Source organism: Panthera tigris, chromosome C1, assembly GCF_018350195.1.
Source record: "Panthera tigris isolate Pti1 chromosome C1, P.tigris_Pti1_mat1.1, whole genome shotgun sequence".
Classification (NCBI taxonomy): Eukaryota; Metazoa; Chordata; class Mammalia; order Carnivora; family Felidae; genus Panthera; species Panthera tigris.
This window is the reverse complement of record NC_056667.1, coordinates 168375388-168392797: the sequence shown is the minus strand read 5'-3', so window position 1 is coordinate 168392797 and position 17410 is coordinate 168375388. Positions and strand designations below refer to the sequence as shown.

General features: G+C 37.4%; 1 protein-coding gene across 3 annotated transcripts in view; it reads right to left on the bottom strand.

Moving 5' to 3' along the window:
- PPP1R1C (protein phosphatase 1 regulatory inhibitor subunit 1C) overlaps positions 1 to 17410 on the bottom strand; it is a 125183-nt gene that overhangs the window by 50937 nt on the left and 56836 nt on the right. For all 3 annotated transcript variants that reach the window (XR_006220836.1, XM_042994848.1, XM_007083882.3), the window contains 2 exons: positions 15750 to 15787; positions 13416 to 13476 (listed from right to left, as the gene is read on the bottom strand). Coding sequence is in view for 2 of the 3 variants with exons in the window: in XM_042994848.1 (XP_042850782.1) it covers positions 13416 to 13476; positions 15750 to 15787 (99 nt within the window). In the remaining variant the exon portion in view is untranslated. The remainder of the gene's footprint in view (positions 1 to 13415; positions 13477 to 15749; positions 15788 to 17410) is intronic.

Genomic DNA, 17410 nt, shown 5'->3' with positions numbered 1-17410 from the left:
CTATGTACCCTGGATGTCATGTGATGAAAAGGTCACCTTATATCTGCAGTCTTCCTCTCCCAAACCCACAAACCCAGTCTAATCAAGAGAAAAACATTAGACAAATCGCAGTATAAGAGCATTTTAGAAAATACCCACCCACTGTTCTTCAAAACTGTCAAAGTCATCAAAAACAAGGGAAGTCTGAGAAACTGTCACAACCAAGAGGAGGCTAAGGAGACTTGATAACTAAATGTAATATTATATCCTGGGTGAGTACCTGGAACAGAAAAAGGACATTAGGTAAAAACTAAACAATGAATAAAGTATGGACTTTAATTAATATAATGTGTCAACATTGGTTGATTAATTGTAACAAATGTACTATACCAATATAGGGTGTAAATGGTAGGGGAAACTGGATGCAGGGTACATGGGGACTCTGTACTATTGTCATAATTTTTCTGAAAATCTAAAACTGTTCTAAAATATAAAGTTTGTTTTTTAAAGCATAATTTGAGCTGGAAATTACTGTTTTGAAAAGAATATTATTGGAGTACCTGGGTGGCTCAGTCGGTTAAGCAACTGACCCTTGATTTTGGCTCAGGTCATGATCTCACAATTCATGGGATCAAGTCCCACATTGGGTTCTGCGCTAGCAGCATGGTGCCTGCTTGGGATTCTGTCTCTCCTTCTTGCTCTGCCCTTCCTCCACTCATGCATGCACACCTTCTCTCCAAATAAAGCAACTTTTAAAATGGAATAAAATGCACACGGATTTCCAAATACTTTGGAAAACGTTGTCTACACAGTCCATTCGTGGGACCTACTTAAACCTTGTACTGCAGCAGAGGTCTTTGTAATGATCCATGCAGAAATTCACTCTATATTAGGGTATCATCTTAAATGCTTTCTAAGTTCATATGAACAAGAGGAATGAAAATGATGAGCCATGTATTATACTTTTCCATGACCTGGTCCATTTTACTTTCTAGGCACATGTGTAAAGATAACTGTTCCTTCTGTAATATGAAAGTGACTTCAATCTCCTGTCCCCCAGGCCTAGTGAGTCCTTTCAGACCCCCTGATACCTCTGTCAAATCTCTATTCCAAGATTCATTTGGGTGTGCTCTACCTGTCTACTTATGTGTTGCTTCCTCTAGACTGGTCTCCCATTGGGCAGAGAACTTTGCTTTTCATCTCTGTAGCAATGGCACTCTATTGCAGTACTTGGTACGCAGTGGAGGCTGATATGTGATTTGTGGCAATATAGGATTAGTGCTTATATAACTGAATTTTACTATTTGCATATTTGGAAAACATCTTGACACTGTATCTTAATTCATCTGTTCCAACCAAAGGCAAAAGTTCATCTCCTTCCCTGCTTCTAAGATAGGAAGCAACTTTTAAAGTTGCATCATTATTATTGGGGCACCTGGTTGGGTCAGTCGGTTAAACGTCCAGCTTTGGCTCAGGTCATGGTCTCATGGTTCATGAGTTCGAGCCCCACATCAGGCTCTGGGCTGACACGTCTGAGCCTGCTTTAGATTCTCTGTCTCTGCCCCTCCCCCACACTCTCTCAGTGTGCTGCTGCTCAGATGCTCAGTCTTGGGTTATGGTGTTTGGCAGAAATCAGTGATTTTTCAGAATGTTGGAAGGTACCCACAACTGGCACTAGTGTTATTTTTTTGTCACTTCAAAGCACCTATGGACAGTCCTTTGCTTTTCCAAACAAGAGTAAGCTTAGGAATGTTCTGCTTCCTTCTAGGTCAGGCTGCCTGCAGATATAGACCCTTTCCTCTGCACCTTATTGCCAGTTACATTAAATACAGTATATGACAAGAGTTTATTAATACTGTACTGTAGTCAACATCCATGCACGTGTATACAATGGCCCCTATGCAGAAAGATTCCATTGAGCCAATAAATAGCAGTGATTCTGTTAGTGATAGTGAAAGTTGTCCTTCGCAATAACCCTCTTCTCTTGTCTCCCTCACACCAGTCACAAAGGTTTTCAAAAGTAAGTGCAGGTTAATTTTTTTTCTTTTTCCTTATATTTTGCATTTTCTTTACTATTTTGTATTATATTACAGTATTGTGATCATTTTTATATGAATATTTTTGGGTTGTGGAATGAATCATCTAAGTTTCCATTATTTCTTATGGGGAAATTCACTTTGATATACAAGTGCTTTGTATTACAAGCAAGTTTCTGGAATGACTTATGCTTGCAAATCAAGGTTTTACTATATACACAAACGCATGAATGGAACCATATTGACAAACAGTGGTCTCCTTTTCAAAGTATAAGTGGCACCACATGAGATTAAGTTTCTTGTCCCAAATACTAAATTTTCAACTTAATTCATCTCAAGATCTTTTAGACCTTTCAACCTAATAATCATCAGCAATGCTATGGAATATGAAGTCTACTCATTTTTGCTGGCCTTTTCCACTTGCTTTACTCTCTCTCAATGTTGAACTCAGAAAAAAAAGACATCTTAGTGGCTTTCAGGAAAAGTACATTCTAAGATCAGTTCTCCACCCTAACCCCACCTTCTGCATTTAAAGATAGGAGGAAAGATGTACAAATACTTAGTGGAAGAAATTAAAGAGAAGTGAAGGAAGTGGATCTAGAAATAGAAGCATACTTGTTTTTTTGTTGTTGTTGTTTTTGGGTTTTTTTTTACTTTTTTTTTTTTAGAAATAAGCAAGACTTGTGTACCTTATTATCTAGAAATCTGTTGAAATGTTTCTTGAGTTGCATAAATAAGCCGTACCCTACTAGTAAATAAATCAAGCCAGCACAAACAAAAACAGCTAAGTTTTAGAAAGGCAAATGTGCTGAATACCTGGCAAAATACCCAAAGAAGGATAGAAATGTTTAAGAAAAGAATGTAGTATGGTAGAGATTGCCTGATGAGAAATTAAAAGATCTTGTCTTCTCTCCCTGCCTTTGATTTTCACTGTGCAGGGGGGTGATAAGAACAATCTGGTCTATTCCTTCTGAGTATTTTTTCAGTCACAATTATAAGAGACTTGAAATCAGGAGGAGAGACTTGGTTGCAATTCCATGTCATCATTGTTAGTCTACCTTCATTGGCTAATTAAAGGCTGAATTTAGATGATGTGATTCCTGCTCATCCCTGTGGCTAGACATATATATGGCATAATCTTTAGCAATCCCTAAATTCACCATTAGCCATCACTTTGTTCTTATGCTTTCTTGAAACACAAGATTTATTAAATTAAATATAAATACTTCTGAGAGGACTGTTAGCTGGGAAATAAGGTACACAGTACCTGAGGTGAAATGAAGGAAAAGCCAGCTGGCTTTTGTTGAAAAGAAAGTGAAAGGTCAAAGATTAGCTGCACAAATCTACCTCAGACAGGGGCAAATAAAAGTGGAGCAAATGTTGCAAAGCTGGATAATCCACATGCTTATTGGGTGGGCACTCTTAGTGGATGGGTACCTTATAGGATTGGGCACCTCTAACTCTGACTTGTCAATTGCCACCAGAGCAAAACCCTGGCAGGTATTTCATTCTTCCCCAAGTCTTTTTGTCTTCTCCTCCATCTCTCTCCTGACCTCCTGCCTCCCTTATACAGGGCTCAGTGGAAATGGAAAAGAAGTGCTTCTGACTTAATCCAGAATTCAAAGAATTATTCAAAGTAATTCCCACATACTTCATGCCTGCCCTAAACATTCTCTTTTCACATATTGTTTCATTATGTCTCTAGGGCAATCCTTTGGGGTAGGTATCATCAACATTTACCAATGATAAAGGAGAAATTAAACTCATTGACTTGCTGAAATTGAATAGTTAATAAACATTGACACCAAGGTTTGAACCCTGATTGCTTATCCTCCAAAGTCCATGTCTTTTCATGTTGGGTCCAGTAAAATCATTTTGATCAATGGCTTTCTCTGATTTGAAGATTATCCTTCAGTTAATATGACATGTCACATCCTTGCCACTATCATCTGCCATGCTCTAAAAACCTACTTAGCCTTTTTTATTGATCCAGTTTTATTTAGTTCCCATCTTGCATTATTCCCTATTTGCATTTATTGCTTAACTATGAAAAGAGGCTGAGTTAAGATAAAATATCAAGATCACAATCATCCTTGGAGAAACAGAATGTAGGAGTTATAGTGCTGCAAGCATTCAAAGACCTGTTTAATATATGAACTATTAGACATATGAGAAGAACAATCTCTGGACACCGAAGTAACTACAATTTTCTCTTAAAGAAATTACAAACAGTGAGAGAAAGAAGATATTCTTCAGAAGTACATGTAAAATCTGACTTGCTTTGCATTAAGAATAGTAATGTAACACCCTGCTATGCAATGCTATTTTTCAGTCAGCTGATTCATTTCATGTTCAAATTTCCTTTTAAATCGATAGCACTTGCTTTGCTCTCTTCAGTTAAAGGCATTTGCATTCCAGTAAAACACACATACACACACACACACACACAATGAGGATGGAAATGAGTCAGCTATTTCCTGTCCCAAGATTCAAACTGCCTTGCTTTTCTGAAAACGTGATTCAAGCTCTTCAACAAAACCTTAACTGGCTGTTCTGTAAATTACAAGGCTGACCACAATATAAACACAAAAAAAGTGCACATGAAAATTCAGTGATCAGCTACCAATTTCTGATAATCCTCAGAACTTTCTACTTATATAATTATGAAGCACTATATTACAAAAGGTAATAGAAGAGTAAATCTGTTTTCTATGCAAACTTCAACTTTTGTCATTTTTATGTTATAATATACATTATAAATTTATGATTCATCTGCACAGATGAAAAAATGTGGTCAGCATAAAAATAAATGAAACACAACAATGTATCTAACAATATCCTTCACAATATCCTCTGGTTTTAAGGACTGGAGTCCTGTTATATAAGTCTATTTCATAATTGTTTGAATGGTGGCATTCAGGGAGATCCATGTCAACTAGAGAGAGATAATGTGTGCTACAAGGCCCTCTCTTTGCCCTGTTCTGTTTGATATGTTTATTACAGATGTAGATAAAAATACCAAAGATAAGTTTATTTTATCTGTGGATGAAACGTGACTGAGATAAGAAATGGATGACAGAATCAAAATACAAAATATGACATGTTCATGTGACTGCCTGATTCTAACAAGAGAAAGTTCAATTGGGATGACAGCACTGTCTTGCTTTTTTGGTTCAAAAAAGACATAATTTTAAAATGGGAAGGGACCCCTGCATGGCTCAGTTAAGTGTCTGAGTCTTGGTTTCAGCTCAGGTCATGATCTCACAGTTCATGAGTTCAAGCCCCATGTCAGGCTCTGTGCTGACAGCATGGAAGCCTGCTTGAGATTCTCTCTCTGCCCCTTCACTGCTCCTGTGTTCACATCCATGCTCTTTCTCTCTCAAAAATAAATAATAAAAAAGACTTGGAAGTTTTGAATTTACAGTAAGTTCACTATTTTTCACCAATGTATATGCCTGCCAGAAAAGTTAATAAGATTTTAGGTTGCCTTATTATAATTAAATAATCTGGGAAAAGGGGGTGATAGGCATCATTAAAGTCTCCATTCTGTTCTGATCAAACCACGTTTAAATATTAGGTTGATACTGAATGATATACTTCTATATATCAAAATGGAGATTAGGAGATCAAGAAAGAATGTGAAAAAACAAAGTGGCAGGCATAACTGACATTGAGATATTTTAACCTTGAAAGAAGTAAATTAATGGTGAGGTAGGGACCTGATAGATGTCCTGAAATATTTAGATAGCTGCCATTTTTTAAATTTGTCATAAATAGTAATAAGATATAGAACAAGAATACAAGAATACAAATTTTTAGGGGCCTCAACAGAAAAAAAAGGCCTTTCTAATAGACCAGAGATAAAGTAGATATCCACAGGAAATGATTCATTCACCAACATTTGTGTGTTGAGTATATTTTTAAAATTTATTTTAAAATATATTTATAAGCACTGCTTATGTCTCAACCATTAAGTTAAGCCCTGCAAATATAGTAGTAATTAAAATAGACACTGTTATTGATGCTACTACATACATTACTTCCAATCTAGTTGAAGACAAAGACATTAGTAAATAACTGGACATAATTACTTGCTATGAAAAAACCCTAGAGATTATAACTATCAACAGAATTTATAGCTATAGGGAATTTAGATGGAGAGTTAGCAAAAGCTTCTTTCAGGAACTGATCTCTAGGGATAGGACCTGAATGTTAAGTAGGAGTTAGCCAATGAAGAATGACGACAAGGAGGAGGTAGGGAAAAACATTATAGGTGAAGGGAAGAATGTGTCAATCTTTCTTGAATCAGGGAAGAACTTGGTGCATCCAGAAGCTGGCAGAATACCAACATGTCTGGGACCTAATGGAAAGAGAAGAGGCAGATTGGAGCCTTGGGCCAGTAAGCTTTGAAAGCTTTGCTCTGGAATATGGATTTTATCTAATGGCAATGGGGAGCTATAAAAGAGTTTTAACCAAGGAAGGAGCATAACCACTTCTGAGTTTTAAATGTTCACTTTGGTTACAGTATAGAAAACTCATGGGAAGCAAGGAGAGAAAGACTGGATGTTGAGTAGTCAGTTATAGGTATAGCTTGATTTATTGCACTTCTCTTCATTGCATGTTGCAGATACTGCATTTTTTTTTTTTACAAATTGAAGGGTTGTGGTAACCCTAAATCAAGCAAGTCTATTGGTACAATTTTTCCAATAGCATTTGCTCACTTTGTGTCTTGCACCGCATTTTAGAAATTCTTGCAATATTTCAAACATTTTCATTGTTATCACATTATGGTGATCTGTGATCAGGGGTCTTTGATGTTACTACTGTTAAATGTTTTAGGGTGCCATGAACTGCGCCCATATAATATGGTGAAATTAATTGAAAAATGTGTGTTCTGACTACTTCACTGACCATCTGTTCCCTAGCTCTCTCCCTCTTCTTGGGCCTCCCTATTCCCTAAGACACAGCAATATTGAAATTAGGCCAATTAATAATCCTACAATGGTCTCTGAGTCCTCAAGTGAAAGGAAGAGTCACACATCTCTCACTTTAAATCAAAAGCTAGGCATTATTAAGCTTAGTGAGGATGGCATGTCAAAAGCCAAGATAGATCAAAAGCTAGGCCTCTTGTGCCTAGTTAGCCAAACTGTGAATGCACAGGAAAGTCCCTAAAGGAAATTAAAAGTGCTACTCCAATGAACACACATTACAAAAAGCAAAACAGTATTATTGCTGATGTAGAGAAAGTCTGAGTGGTCTGGGTAGAAGATTAAGCTGGTCTCAATACTCCCTAAGCCAAAGCCGAATCTGGAGCAAGGACATAACTCTCTTCAATTCTGTGAAGGCTGAAAAAGTTGAGATGCTACCAAAGAAAAGTTTGGAGCTATCAGAGGTTGGTTTATGAGGTTTAAAAAAAGAAGGCATATCCATAACATTACAGTGCCAGGTGAAAGAGCAAGAACTTACGTAGAAGCTGCAGCAGGTTATCTAGAAGATCTAGCTAAGATAATATAGTGAAAGTGGCTACACTAAACAACAGATCTTCAAGGTAGATGACAAAGCCTTCTGTCAGAAGAAGATGTCATCTAGGACTTTCATTGATAGAGAGGAAAAGTTAATTCCTGGCTTTAAAACTTCAAAGGACAGGCTAATCTCTTGTTAGCGCTAATGTAGCTGGTGACTTTAAGTTGAAGCCAATGATCATTTATGTTCTGACAATCCTAGGGCCCTTAAGAATTATGGTAAATCTACTCTGCTTGTACTCCATAAATGGAAAAACAAAGCATGCATGACTGCACATTGTTCATAAAATGGTTTACTTAATATTTTAAATCTCACTGTTGGGACCTACTGCTCAAAAAAAAAAAAGATTCCTTTTAAAATATTACTACTTGTTGACAATACACCTGGTCACTCAAGTGCTCTGATGGAGATGTACAATGAGATTGATGTTGTTTCCATGCCTACTAACATAATATCCATTCTGTAGCCCATGAGTCAAGGGGCAATTTTGACTTTTGAGTCTTATTCATTAAGAAATGTGTTTCTTAAGACTATAGCTGACATAGATAATGATTACTCCAGTAGATCTGTGTAAAGCAATTAACAACTTTCTTGAAAGGATTCATTATTCTAGGAGCCACTGAGAACATTCATGACTCATGGGAAGAGGTCAAAATATCAACATTAACAGAACAGAAGTTTGGAAGAAGTTGATTCCAACCTTCATGGAAAACTTTGAGGGGTTCAAGATTTCAGTGCAGGAAGTAGCTGCAGATGGGGTAAAATAGCTAGAAAACTAGAATTAGAAGTGGAGCCTGAAGATGTGACTGAATTGCTGCAATCTCATGATAAAACTTGAACAAATGAGGAATCACTTCTTATGTATGAGCAAAGAAAGTGGTTTTTTGAGATGAAATCTACTCCTGGTAAAGATACTGTGAAGATTGTTGAAATGACAACATTGGATTAGAAAGGACTGACTTCAAGTTTGAAAGAAGTTCTACTGTGGGTAAAATGCTTTCAAACAGCATCACATACAACAGAGAAATCATTTATGAAAAGAAAGTCCATTTATGTGGCAAACTTTATTGTTGTCTGATTTTAAGAAATTGCCACAGTCACCCCAACCTTCAGCAACCACCACCCTGATCAGTCAGCAGCCATCACAATGGAAGCAAGACCCTCCACCAGCAAAAACATTATGGCTTGCTGAAAACACACAATGGTTAGCATTTTTTAGCAATAAAGTTATTTTTAAATGAAGGCATATATGTTATTTTTTAGACATAATGCTATTGCACACTTAATACACTACAGTATAGTGTGAACATAACTTTTATATTCACTGGAAAACTAAAAAAATTCATTTTATTCACCTTATTGTGGTGGTTTAGAGTATCTTTGAGGTATGCCTATATATCCTGGCAAAGACATGATTGTGATTTGAATTGTGGTGATGATGTTGGAGATAAGAGAAGACAAAAGGTGGGAGAGATAAGAGATAGTAATGGGGTGAAATCCATGAAACCTGGTGTTCTATTATTGAAGAGAGTGGAAGAAAGAGAGAGGTTCACTGGAGGCTCTCAGAACTCAGCAATATGCAGCTAGGCAGATGGATATTCTGCTTGCTGAGAAGGGAAACAGTGCAGGTCAAACTGATCTGGTTTTGAAAAAATTCAAAGGTCAGTCTTGACCATATTAATTTTGATCTCATTATCTCTTTGATCTCCATGAGACATGTTAAGTAGGTGATTGGATATTTGAGTCTGGTCGATCTTTAGACTCGCTACAGCAGAATCACTTGGAACTTTTGATTATCTGGCTCTACCTCCAGGCCTAATATACTAGAATCCTCAAGACGACACAGCCAATGTATTACCCTGAGGTTATATGCAGTGGAAAAAATTCAATCATCACTGGGTAGTTACACTAGTTAACTTTTAAGCTCCTTGAACACACTGAATGCCTATGATATTATGAATAGAAAAACAGCCAGATACAGTACCAAATCTATTATTATATCCTAAAAGTAAATGTGATGAATGAACCACGAAACACCTCTGAAGGAAGAGAGCCATATCCAGACTCTTCTATTTACATTGCCATATTTATATCATATGGTGCTGCCACCCTGGCCATAAACTATTGATCCAGGGCCCACCTAATGGTTCTGGTGGTCCTTGAGATGATCTTTCTTAAGAAGCCAGCCCAACCGATGCACCATTCTGGACGATAATTAATGTACCAAATTATATGTTTCTCTTTGATCAGAGGGGACAGGAGTGGGAAAAAGTAAAACTAGTAAAGCAGAAGTATATGTGTAAGTAGGAATACAAGACTTAAGGGAGAATCTGGCAAAGAGAGAAGCAAAGAGAAATATAAGCAGAATACACATATGAAAATTAGTAGAACAAGGCTTAAGAGACATCCTCTTCTCAGCAGATGACAGTGTGACTGGATTTCCTAGTTCATTACAGTTCATTTATTCATCTAGTACTTATCAAGCAGCTAAATGTGTCTGTCAGGCACTGTTCTAGGTGCTGCAGATACTCAAATGAACAAAACTTATCACAGATACCTCCTTCACGATAAGTGTTATGGAAAAAACAGGGCAGTGTGTAAAGACATAGACAGTGATATAGGAGGAGTTAGTAACAGGGAAGGAAGGCCTCTAAGGAGGTAACATTAGCTGAAGCATCTGTGAGGCCACTGGGCAAAGAGTATTCCAGGCAGACAAAATAGAAAGGACAAATGTTCTAGAACGGAATTTGTTTGGGATGTTTAAAAATAGTGAACAAGCCCATGAAGTTGGGCTCCATTGAAAAGGGGCAGTGTGAAAGGAGATGAGGTCAAAGAGAGAGGCTGGTGCAGAGCATTTAGGGACTTGGTTGGATTTTCAATTTTATTCTGAATGTGATAGGAAGCCATTGAGGACTTTGATCAAGAGGAGGGTATGATATCATCTGTAAGTCAGAGGAATTACTGTGGCATCTGGGTGAGCACTAGATAGGGGAGAGAGGTAAGAGCAGCATCAGGGTGACCAGTAAGAAAAAGACTCCAGCAGTCCAGGCAAGAAAGAATGGTGACCTGCAGGGGCGCCTGGGAGGCTCGGTCAGTTGAGCGTCCGACTTCGGCTCAGGTCATGAGCTCACGGTTTGTGGGTTCGAGCCCCATGTCAGGCTCTGTGCTGACAGCTCAGAGCCTGGAGCCTGCTTCAGATTCTGTCTCCATCTCTCTCTCTGCCCCTCCCCCACTCACGCTCTGCTCTCTCTCCTACTCAAATATAAATAAAAAATTTAAAAAAGAAAGAAAGAATGGTGACTTGCATAAGATAGCAGCTGTGGAAGATGTGGGGAGTACTCAGATTAAGAGGTGCACTTTGAAATTAGAGCTAACAAGAACAGACAGTCAATTGGGTAAGGGAGAGAAGTCCAGGATTACATGAAGGCTTTTGTTCTCAACAGCTGAATATAATTTATTAGTATAGGGAAAACCAGAAAAGCGCCAAAGAGTTTCACTTCGGACATACTAAATTTGAGAAGGCTAATAACAATCAGGGGAAAAAAAATCGGAGGTTGGTTGGAATTGGCAATCTGAAGTTCAGGAGATATGTTAGGATTGCAGATATAAATTTGGAAGTCATCAGTATATCAGTCTTGACAGTATGACTGTTAAAATGGTTTCCTCTGCTCTATTTCTTATCCACATACCTTCATATAAAGCCCTCATCACAAGAGGTAACCTGGACATGTCTTTGTTTCCTGAAACCTGCTGGAGACAGAAGTGCCACCGTTACCGAAAAAGGAAAAACTAAATGCACTTAGGAGAGAGGAAATCAGTCTGTCCATGCATTAATCAAAACACTATAGGTAGGATGTCGCCTCTCTCCCCTCCTGCTACTTTGATCTCTGTACCTGGCAACTCCTCACAACTGAGTAAAGGAAGGGGAGAAGGAAAGAATCTGGCTAGTTTGTGTTTGTTTCGTTGTATTTTGTTTTGTTTCACTAACCAGTTATTTGCTAGGTCCTTCATGAAGTCCTAGTTGGCCTTTTTGTCAGAGTTAATTTTTTCAGAACTATTAATCACATCTGTTGCTGCTTTGCTCTCTCAGAAAACTTTTTTTTATACTCAATAATGGATAATCACGTTCCACTCCAATTTGAAGAATTACACATTTCGGAGCAATTGTATTACTGTATTTAGCATCTCAATAACATTTCCTTTGCTAATTCATCTTTCTTATGATTGAAGCTTGTTAATGTGCTCACAATGCACCATATGTTACCATAGCTTAATTTTGTCTTGAAATATTCATTTCTAGCTCTTGGGGACAGGTAGACTGAATAAAACATGTGGATTTAGCTTTCTCTCTCTCTCTCTTTATTTTTTTATCAGAAGCAGATTTACCTAGGTATTTACTGGTTAAAATGAGGACCTAGGTGGCTTATAGTAACACACTAGTATCCTCTTGAAAGAATTACTGTGCTTTCTCAAGGCTTTAACTCATGACCAAAATGACTGTCACTGAATAGCCATCTTGGAGGGATTGACAGTAGTAAGGTCGACTGTGAAAATGTGCAATATGACTAACTTCCCTAAATGTTAGGATCCCACATTCTTATGATATTTGAAAGCTAAATATAATGAAAGCCCTTGGGGTTTTGATTTTAAGAATTTCCTTTAAAAATAATACTATTATTCTCTGAGGACACGAGAACAGTATTACTTTATTTAGTTAAGCCAACCTAAAATAGAACAGAGGAAATCATTAAACAAGTGAACATATATCTTTTACTGTTGCCCACTCATGCCAAAACTGATGTGTATTAAAAGTACAAGATGACTTACAATAGGAAATATACCTTCAAATGATCTTATTTGTCATCAGAGAGGGAAGCCGGATAATCTCAACAATTACCCTGGAATAAACTACAATGTTGATGATTGTGTTATTTACTGCAGTCTTACAAACAAACAAACATGGGGTTTTATAGCTGCACAGGAAGGAAGTTTACTGAGAGTAGCGATTAATGTGTCCATTTATATTCCACTTCCCTGAAAAAGCCTCAAATCTAGAGAGAATACAGAGTGGAAAATTTCACTCCCAATTTAGACATCTCTCCAGACTCCAGAGGAAGCTGCCCAGCTGGCCTCTCCTGTAGTTGAAACGGAGCTTGATGAGCCACCGGGCCAATGGCCCAGGTGACAGCCTGGTGCAGGAGCTACTGGACTGAGCACTCTGCCTCACGTCAGGAACATTTTTGTGTGAGAAATAAAAGAAGCCTTCCCTGGAACTGGTGCCAGTCAAAATTCTGATACCCTTAGATGTTCTTTTAGCAGTTCCAATTTGGGGGAAGAAATCTGGAAAAATGCCAGGATATGAGCTAGCATTTTTAGTTGTTATTTGAACAGCTGTTACATGTACAGCTAATAACTGTTTGATTGGGTTTCTCAGAGCTGCTCTTGACACAAGGCAATGAGGCAACACTTTACATTAACTGTGACCCCAATTCAAGTTATTCTACTTTGCATAAGCCTAGAAAAAAAATGGCAATTTTCTGGCAACACTGGCAAGAGTAATTAGGGATTCTGGAAAGATCCCTTCAAAAAAAATATAAGGAAGGGTAAAAGAAAAGCCTTTGTTATTATTTTGGAAAATGTGAATTTCCAGACTGAAATTCAGAGACCTCTCTAGTTATTCCTTCTTCGGTTACCTGTTTTACTCTTGATGAAACTAAGTTTTAAATGGATAAACTATCTTATTGAAAGTAGCATTACCAAGTTGTAAAACTGCGACCAGATCAAGCTTATACTCAAGCATATGGTCTTTGAGAACAGACAGCGTACCAGCCATGAGCTCAACATTCATGGCAACCCGAAACAGTACCTGAACAGTACCTTTCATGGCCGGTGGTGTGTACACGCTCTGCTTCCTTTGCTTAGGGGATGCATTTTGTGACTGCAGACAAAAAGAAAAGAGGAAAAGGCGTATTTGAATAAAAATTGACCCTGTGAGGGAAATACACTGCCATATTTCAAAGAGCTTTCTGATTCCCCGTCATGAAATACAATGCAAATCAATGAGAAATTATATCCATGTTCATTGATATCACAGTTTTATTTATTTATTTATTTATTTATTTTACTTTTTTAATTTTTGTTATTTTTTATTTTTTTATTATGAAATTTATTGTCAAATTGGTTTGATATCACAGTCTTAAAAGTATACGAAGCTATTTTATCATAAAACTCTTCATCCATTGCAGTCTTGAAATTACTCCTTTTATTTTCTCACTTAGTAATGTTTGTTTATTTTAAAAAGAAACAGAAAAAGAGACACCAATCCTTTTTGTTTGCGAGAAAAAACATAAGGGCCAGGACAAAGTATGTCCTGGGATATGCTATGTCCATGGGATAACTATACCTGCTCATAGGATTTTTGAGTGGTTTTAGGTACATAATGAAGGTCGTTGGTAAGTAATACCTATTTATAAACCTCTGGAATTGACATGTTCAATCTAATATTTCCATTGACTTGGAATTACAATGTTGAGATAATATTCTCTTCTATTTGTAAAAGATAAATAAGTTCTTTCCTAACAAAACTGCTATTTAACACTCTTACCTATGCACACTAGACCAGGATTGAATTATTGAAGAGAGAATTTTTGTATTAAAAATTATAAAAATTGGAACACAGAAACATATTTCAGGGTCAAAACCACAAACTCTCTCCCTCTCTCTCTCTCTCTCTCTCTCTCTCTCTATATATATATATATATATGAGTATATATAAATTAAACTATCCCTACATATGACTATATTATTTATTATGATAAATTACATATGTAGTCTATTTTCTAATTGGATTATGTCAAAGATTCCTTTTTAATAGTGTATCGATTTATATTTCATTGTGGCAAAAGTAGGGGTCTTAATCAATGAGTTTTAGTGTGTAGAGCAATTATTTTTGCTTTGAAAAGGTCACGTATAAATGGTAACAAGATGCTTTTTTGGGGATTATTCTAGGCTTTCATGTGTATTAGAAAGAACATAACCTACAGTCTGAAAAAAACTAGAAACTATTTCATTGAACAGTAAATAGAACTTGAGGTATTTTTCCTTGTACATACTAAAGCTTAATTGCCCTCAAAAATATCATGAAGATGTAGACACTTACCTGATGCAAAAACAATATACTAAAAAGGAAAAATCCAACCAAATATTGCCAAATCCATATCAACAAGCAAATGGTCCAAGCACATTTCTTCAGAATGGAATATGTGAGTACCAGTTCATTATGCCCAGATGCAGGCAGAGGGACTCTATGTTAATGTTAAACATGTAGTGTGAACACAGATAGTTCTGGTGTTCCTTTACTGTATTCGTCTCATCCAGTTGATTTCAAGAAGCAATCACTTTTGGTATTTCTTATATATTTATCTCCATACATATATTCAAAGATCAAGTAGAAAATTAATTCGACAGAAAATTTTGCTTTGTAACACGTAGTACAATTTGTTAAGTAATAAAAACTGATTTATATTTATGTAAGAGTTCAGTTATCAAAGCATTTTCACATTTATAATCTCTTTAAAAATTTAGAAAAGTCTTAGATATTATTTGGCATTTTGTTCTTTCTACATTTCCTCTGGGTATTGCTATATGCCTAATGCAGCTATGGGAGTTGACTAGTATGTCTGCACAGCAGTCAATCCTTGTCCTATTTCTGAGTACAAGTTTACTTAATTTTTTGTATTCCATATATTCTATATTATTAGCTTCCTACCCTCCCCTGGTTCCTATTTTCCATCTGAACTCCTACATGTGTATGTGAACCTCTGGCCTCAGGGTGTGCTCTTGGCTTCACACACCAGAAGACCCTTTAAGAGGTGTCGGCCCCTGTCTTCTTGCTCCAGGATTCCAACATTGGCTGGTCCTAGCCTGTAGATGGTCATAAATGAGTCACTAAATTGAAAATAGCAATACCATACCTTGCCACTAAAAGCAATGGTTTATTTTACAAGTTTTTTCAGGGGTTGGCATTTCATAGGTTGAGAACCAATGTAGCATAGAGGCAGAGATTTAACAACCCCATTTTACTGTTTCTTCGGTCAGGAAAAGCAAACTAGTTTTTACATTAGTTATATTGATATATTTTATATAACATCAAGCCAAACTAATTATGTCTTTAATTGAACACCTATTTATACAAAATATAAGGAAACTTACTTCAGCTTGTGTGTTGGTCACCCTCTTGTCATCTATTTCTGTAACAGAAGTAGATACAATTTATTAGAAAGGTGATTTCTTCTTTATAATATGCATATTAAACATTTTTGATAACATTAACAATATGATAAAAAATAATTTAATAATTACCTTATATTTATACAACATCTGTGGCTTAGGGAAAGGGGGACAGAGGAGGTGGTTTCCTTCTGAGATAACCTTCTCCCAAAGCTTTAAAAAAGGCAGTTTAAAAAAAAAAAACGTATCTCTCTTGAAATACAAATTGCCCACCTTCCAGAAATCAGAAAGGAAACCAGGGAAATGGCCCTTGAACCAACTGTTGGTGTCACCAACCTCATAGTGCTAAGGCATAAACAACCTCCTCCATGGATTTTGCTGCCTCTGTCTGCTCAACTGTAGCTTGTCAAATTTCCTCAAGTTTGCTGCTAAGCTGAACAAAGCACCTTTCCCACTCTGCCCAATCACTCTGATTCTGAGACAGGCAGCACCCTCTTGTCTATATGCCCCTGGAAAGAATCATTTGCTTTATCATAAATATTTCTTATGACAATGCTAGGGAAAATAGTACAAATGCTGTCTGTATAAAATCGAAAATGAGAAGGGGAGAGAGGAGGAAGAGGCGCTCACATACTGCCCCTTCAACAGAAGGAAGACCTTCTGAGTTTCTTTTGTACCCCCTCATCTACTTTATATGGATCTTGACTTTTCTTAATGGTTATTTGACTTCCCTAAAACATTCCTCCATCTCTCATCTGTACTGCAGAGGCTAGGTTTCTCAATATTTCAAAAAAAAAAAAAAAAAAAAAGACTAGGAAACTCTTTTCTCCAACCAAACTGCCGCCAGATATTGTGCAATCCCCTGACTACCATGTGCCAGGGACAACCACAGCATTGCAACTATTGGGGTGGTCAGTGTGGGTTCCCACATGGGACCCCGGGGGGGGGGGGTGGAGGGGTTGTTCTCAAGCTTGAGAATCACAAAGCTATCCTATATTAGCAAAGTCATCTGACTTTGATTCTCCTTAAACATCTAGACATGGAGAACCTAGAGCTCCTTAGTTTCCCACCTTTTAAAACGTTCACAGGCTTTGGTTACCCCAGCCATCAACTGTAAGAAACCCTGCCCCATGCATGTTGGCACATCTGCGATCGGAAGGCATCTTACAAAGGCAAGAGGCAGGGCACCTGGGAGGCTTAGTAGGTTGAGCGACTCACTTTGGCTCCGGTCATGATCTCAGGGTTCATGAGTTCAAGCCCACATAGGGTTGGCTGCTATCAGCACATAACCTCTGTTTCCCCCTTCTCTGCTCCTCCCCCATTTGCACTCTATCTCTCGGAAAAACAAAGTTGGGGCGCCTGGGTCACTCACTAGGTCAAGCTGTTGACTGGGGCTCAGGTCATGATCTCACAGCTCGTGAGTTCAAGCCCCGCATCAGGCTCTGTGCTGAAGTTCAGGGCCTGGAGCCTGCTTCAAATTCCATGTCTCCCTATCTCTTTGCCTCCCACGTCCCATTCATGCTCTGTCTCTCCCTCTGTCAAAAATAAATAAAACATTAAATTTTTTTTAATAAAAAAATTAAAATTAAAATTAAAAACAAAAGGCAAGAGGCTTCACAATATTGGGTCCAACTGGGCGACTC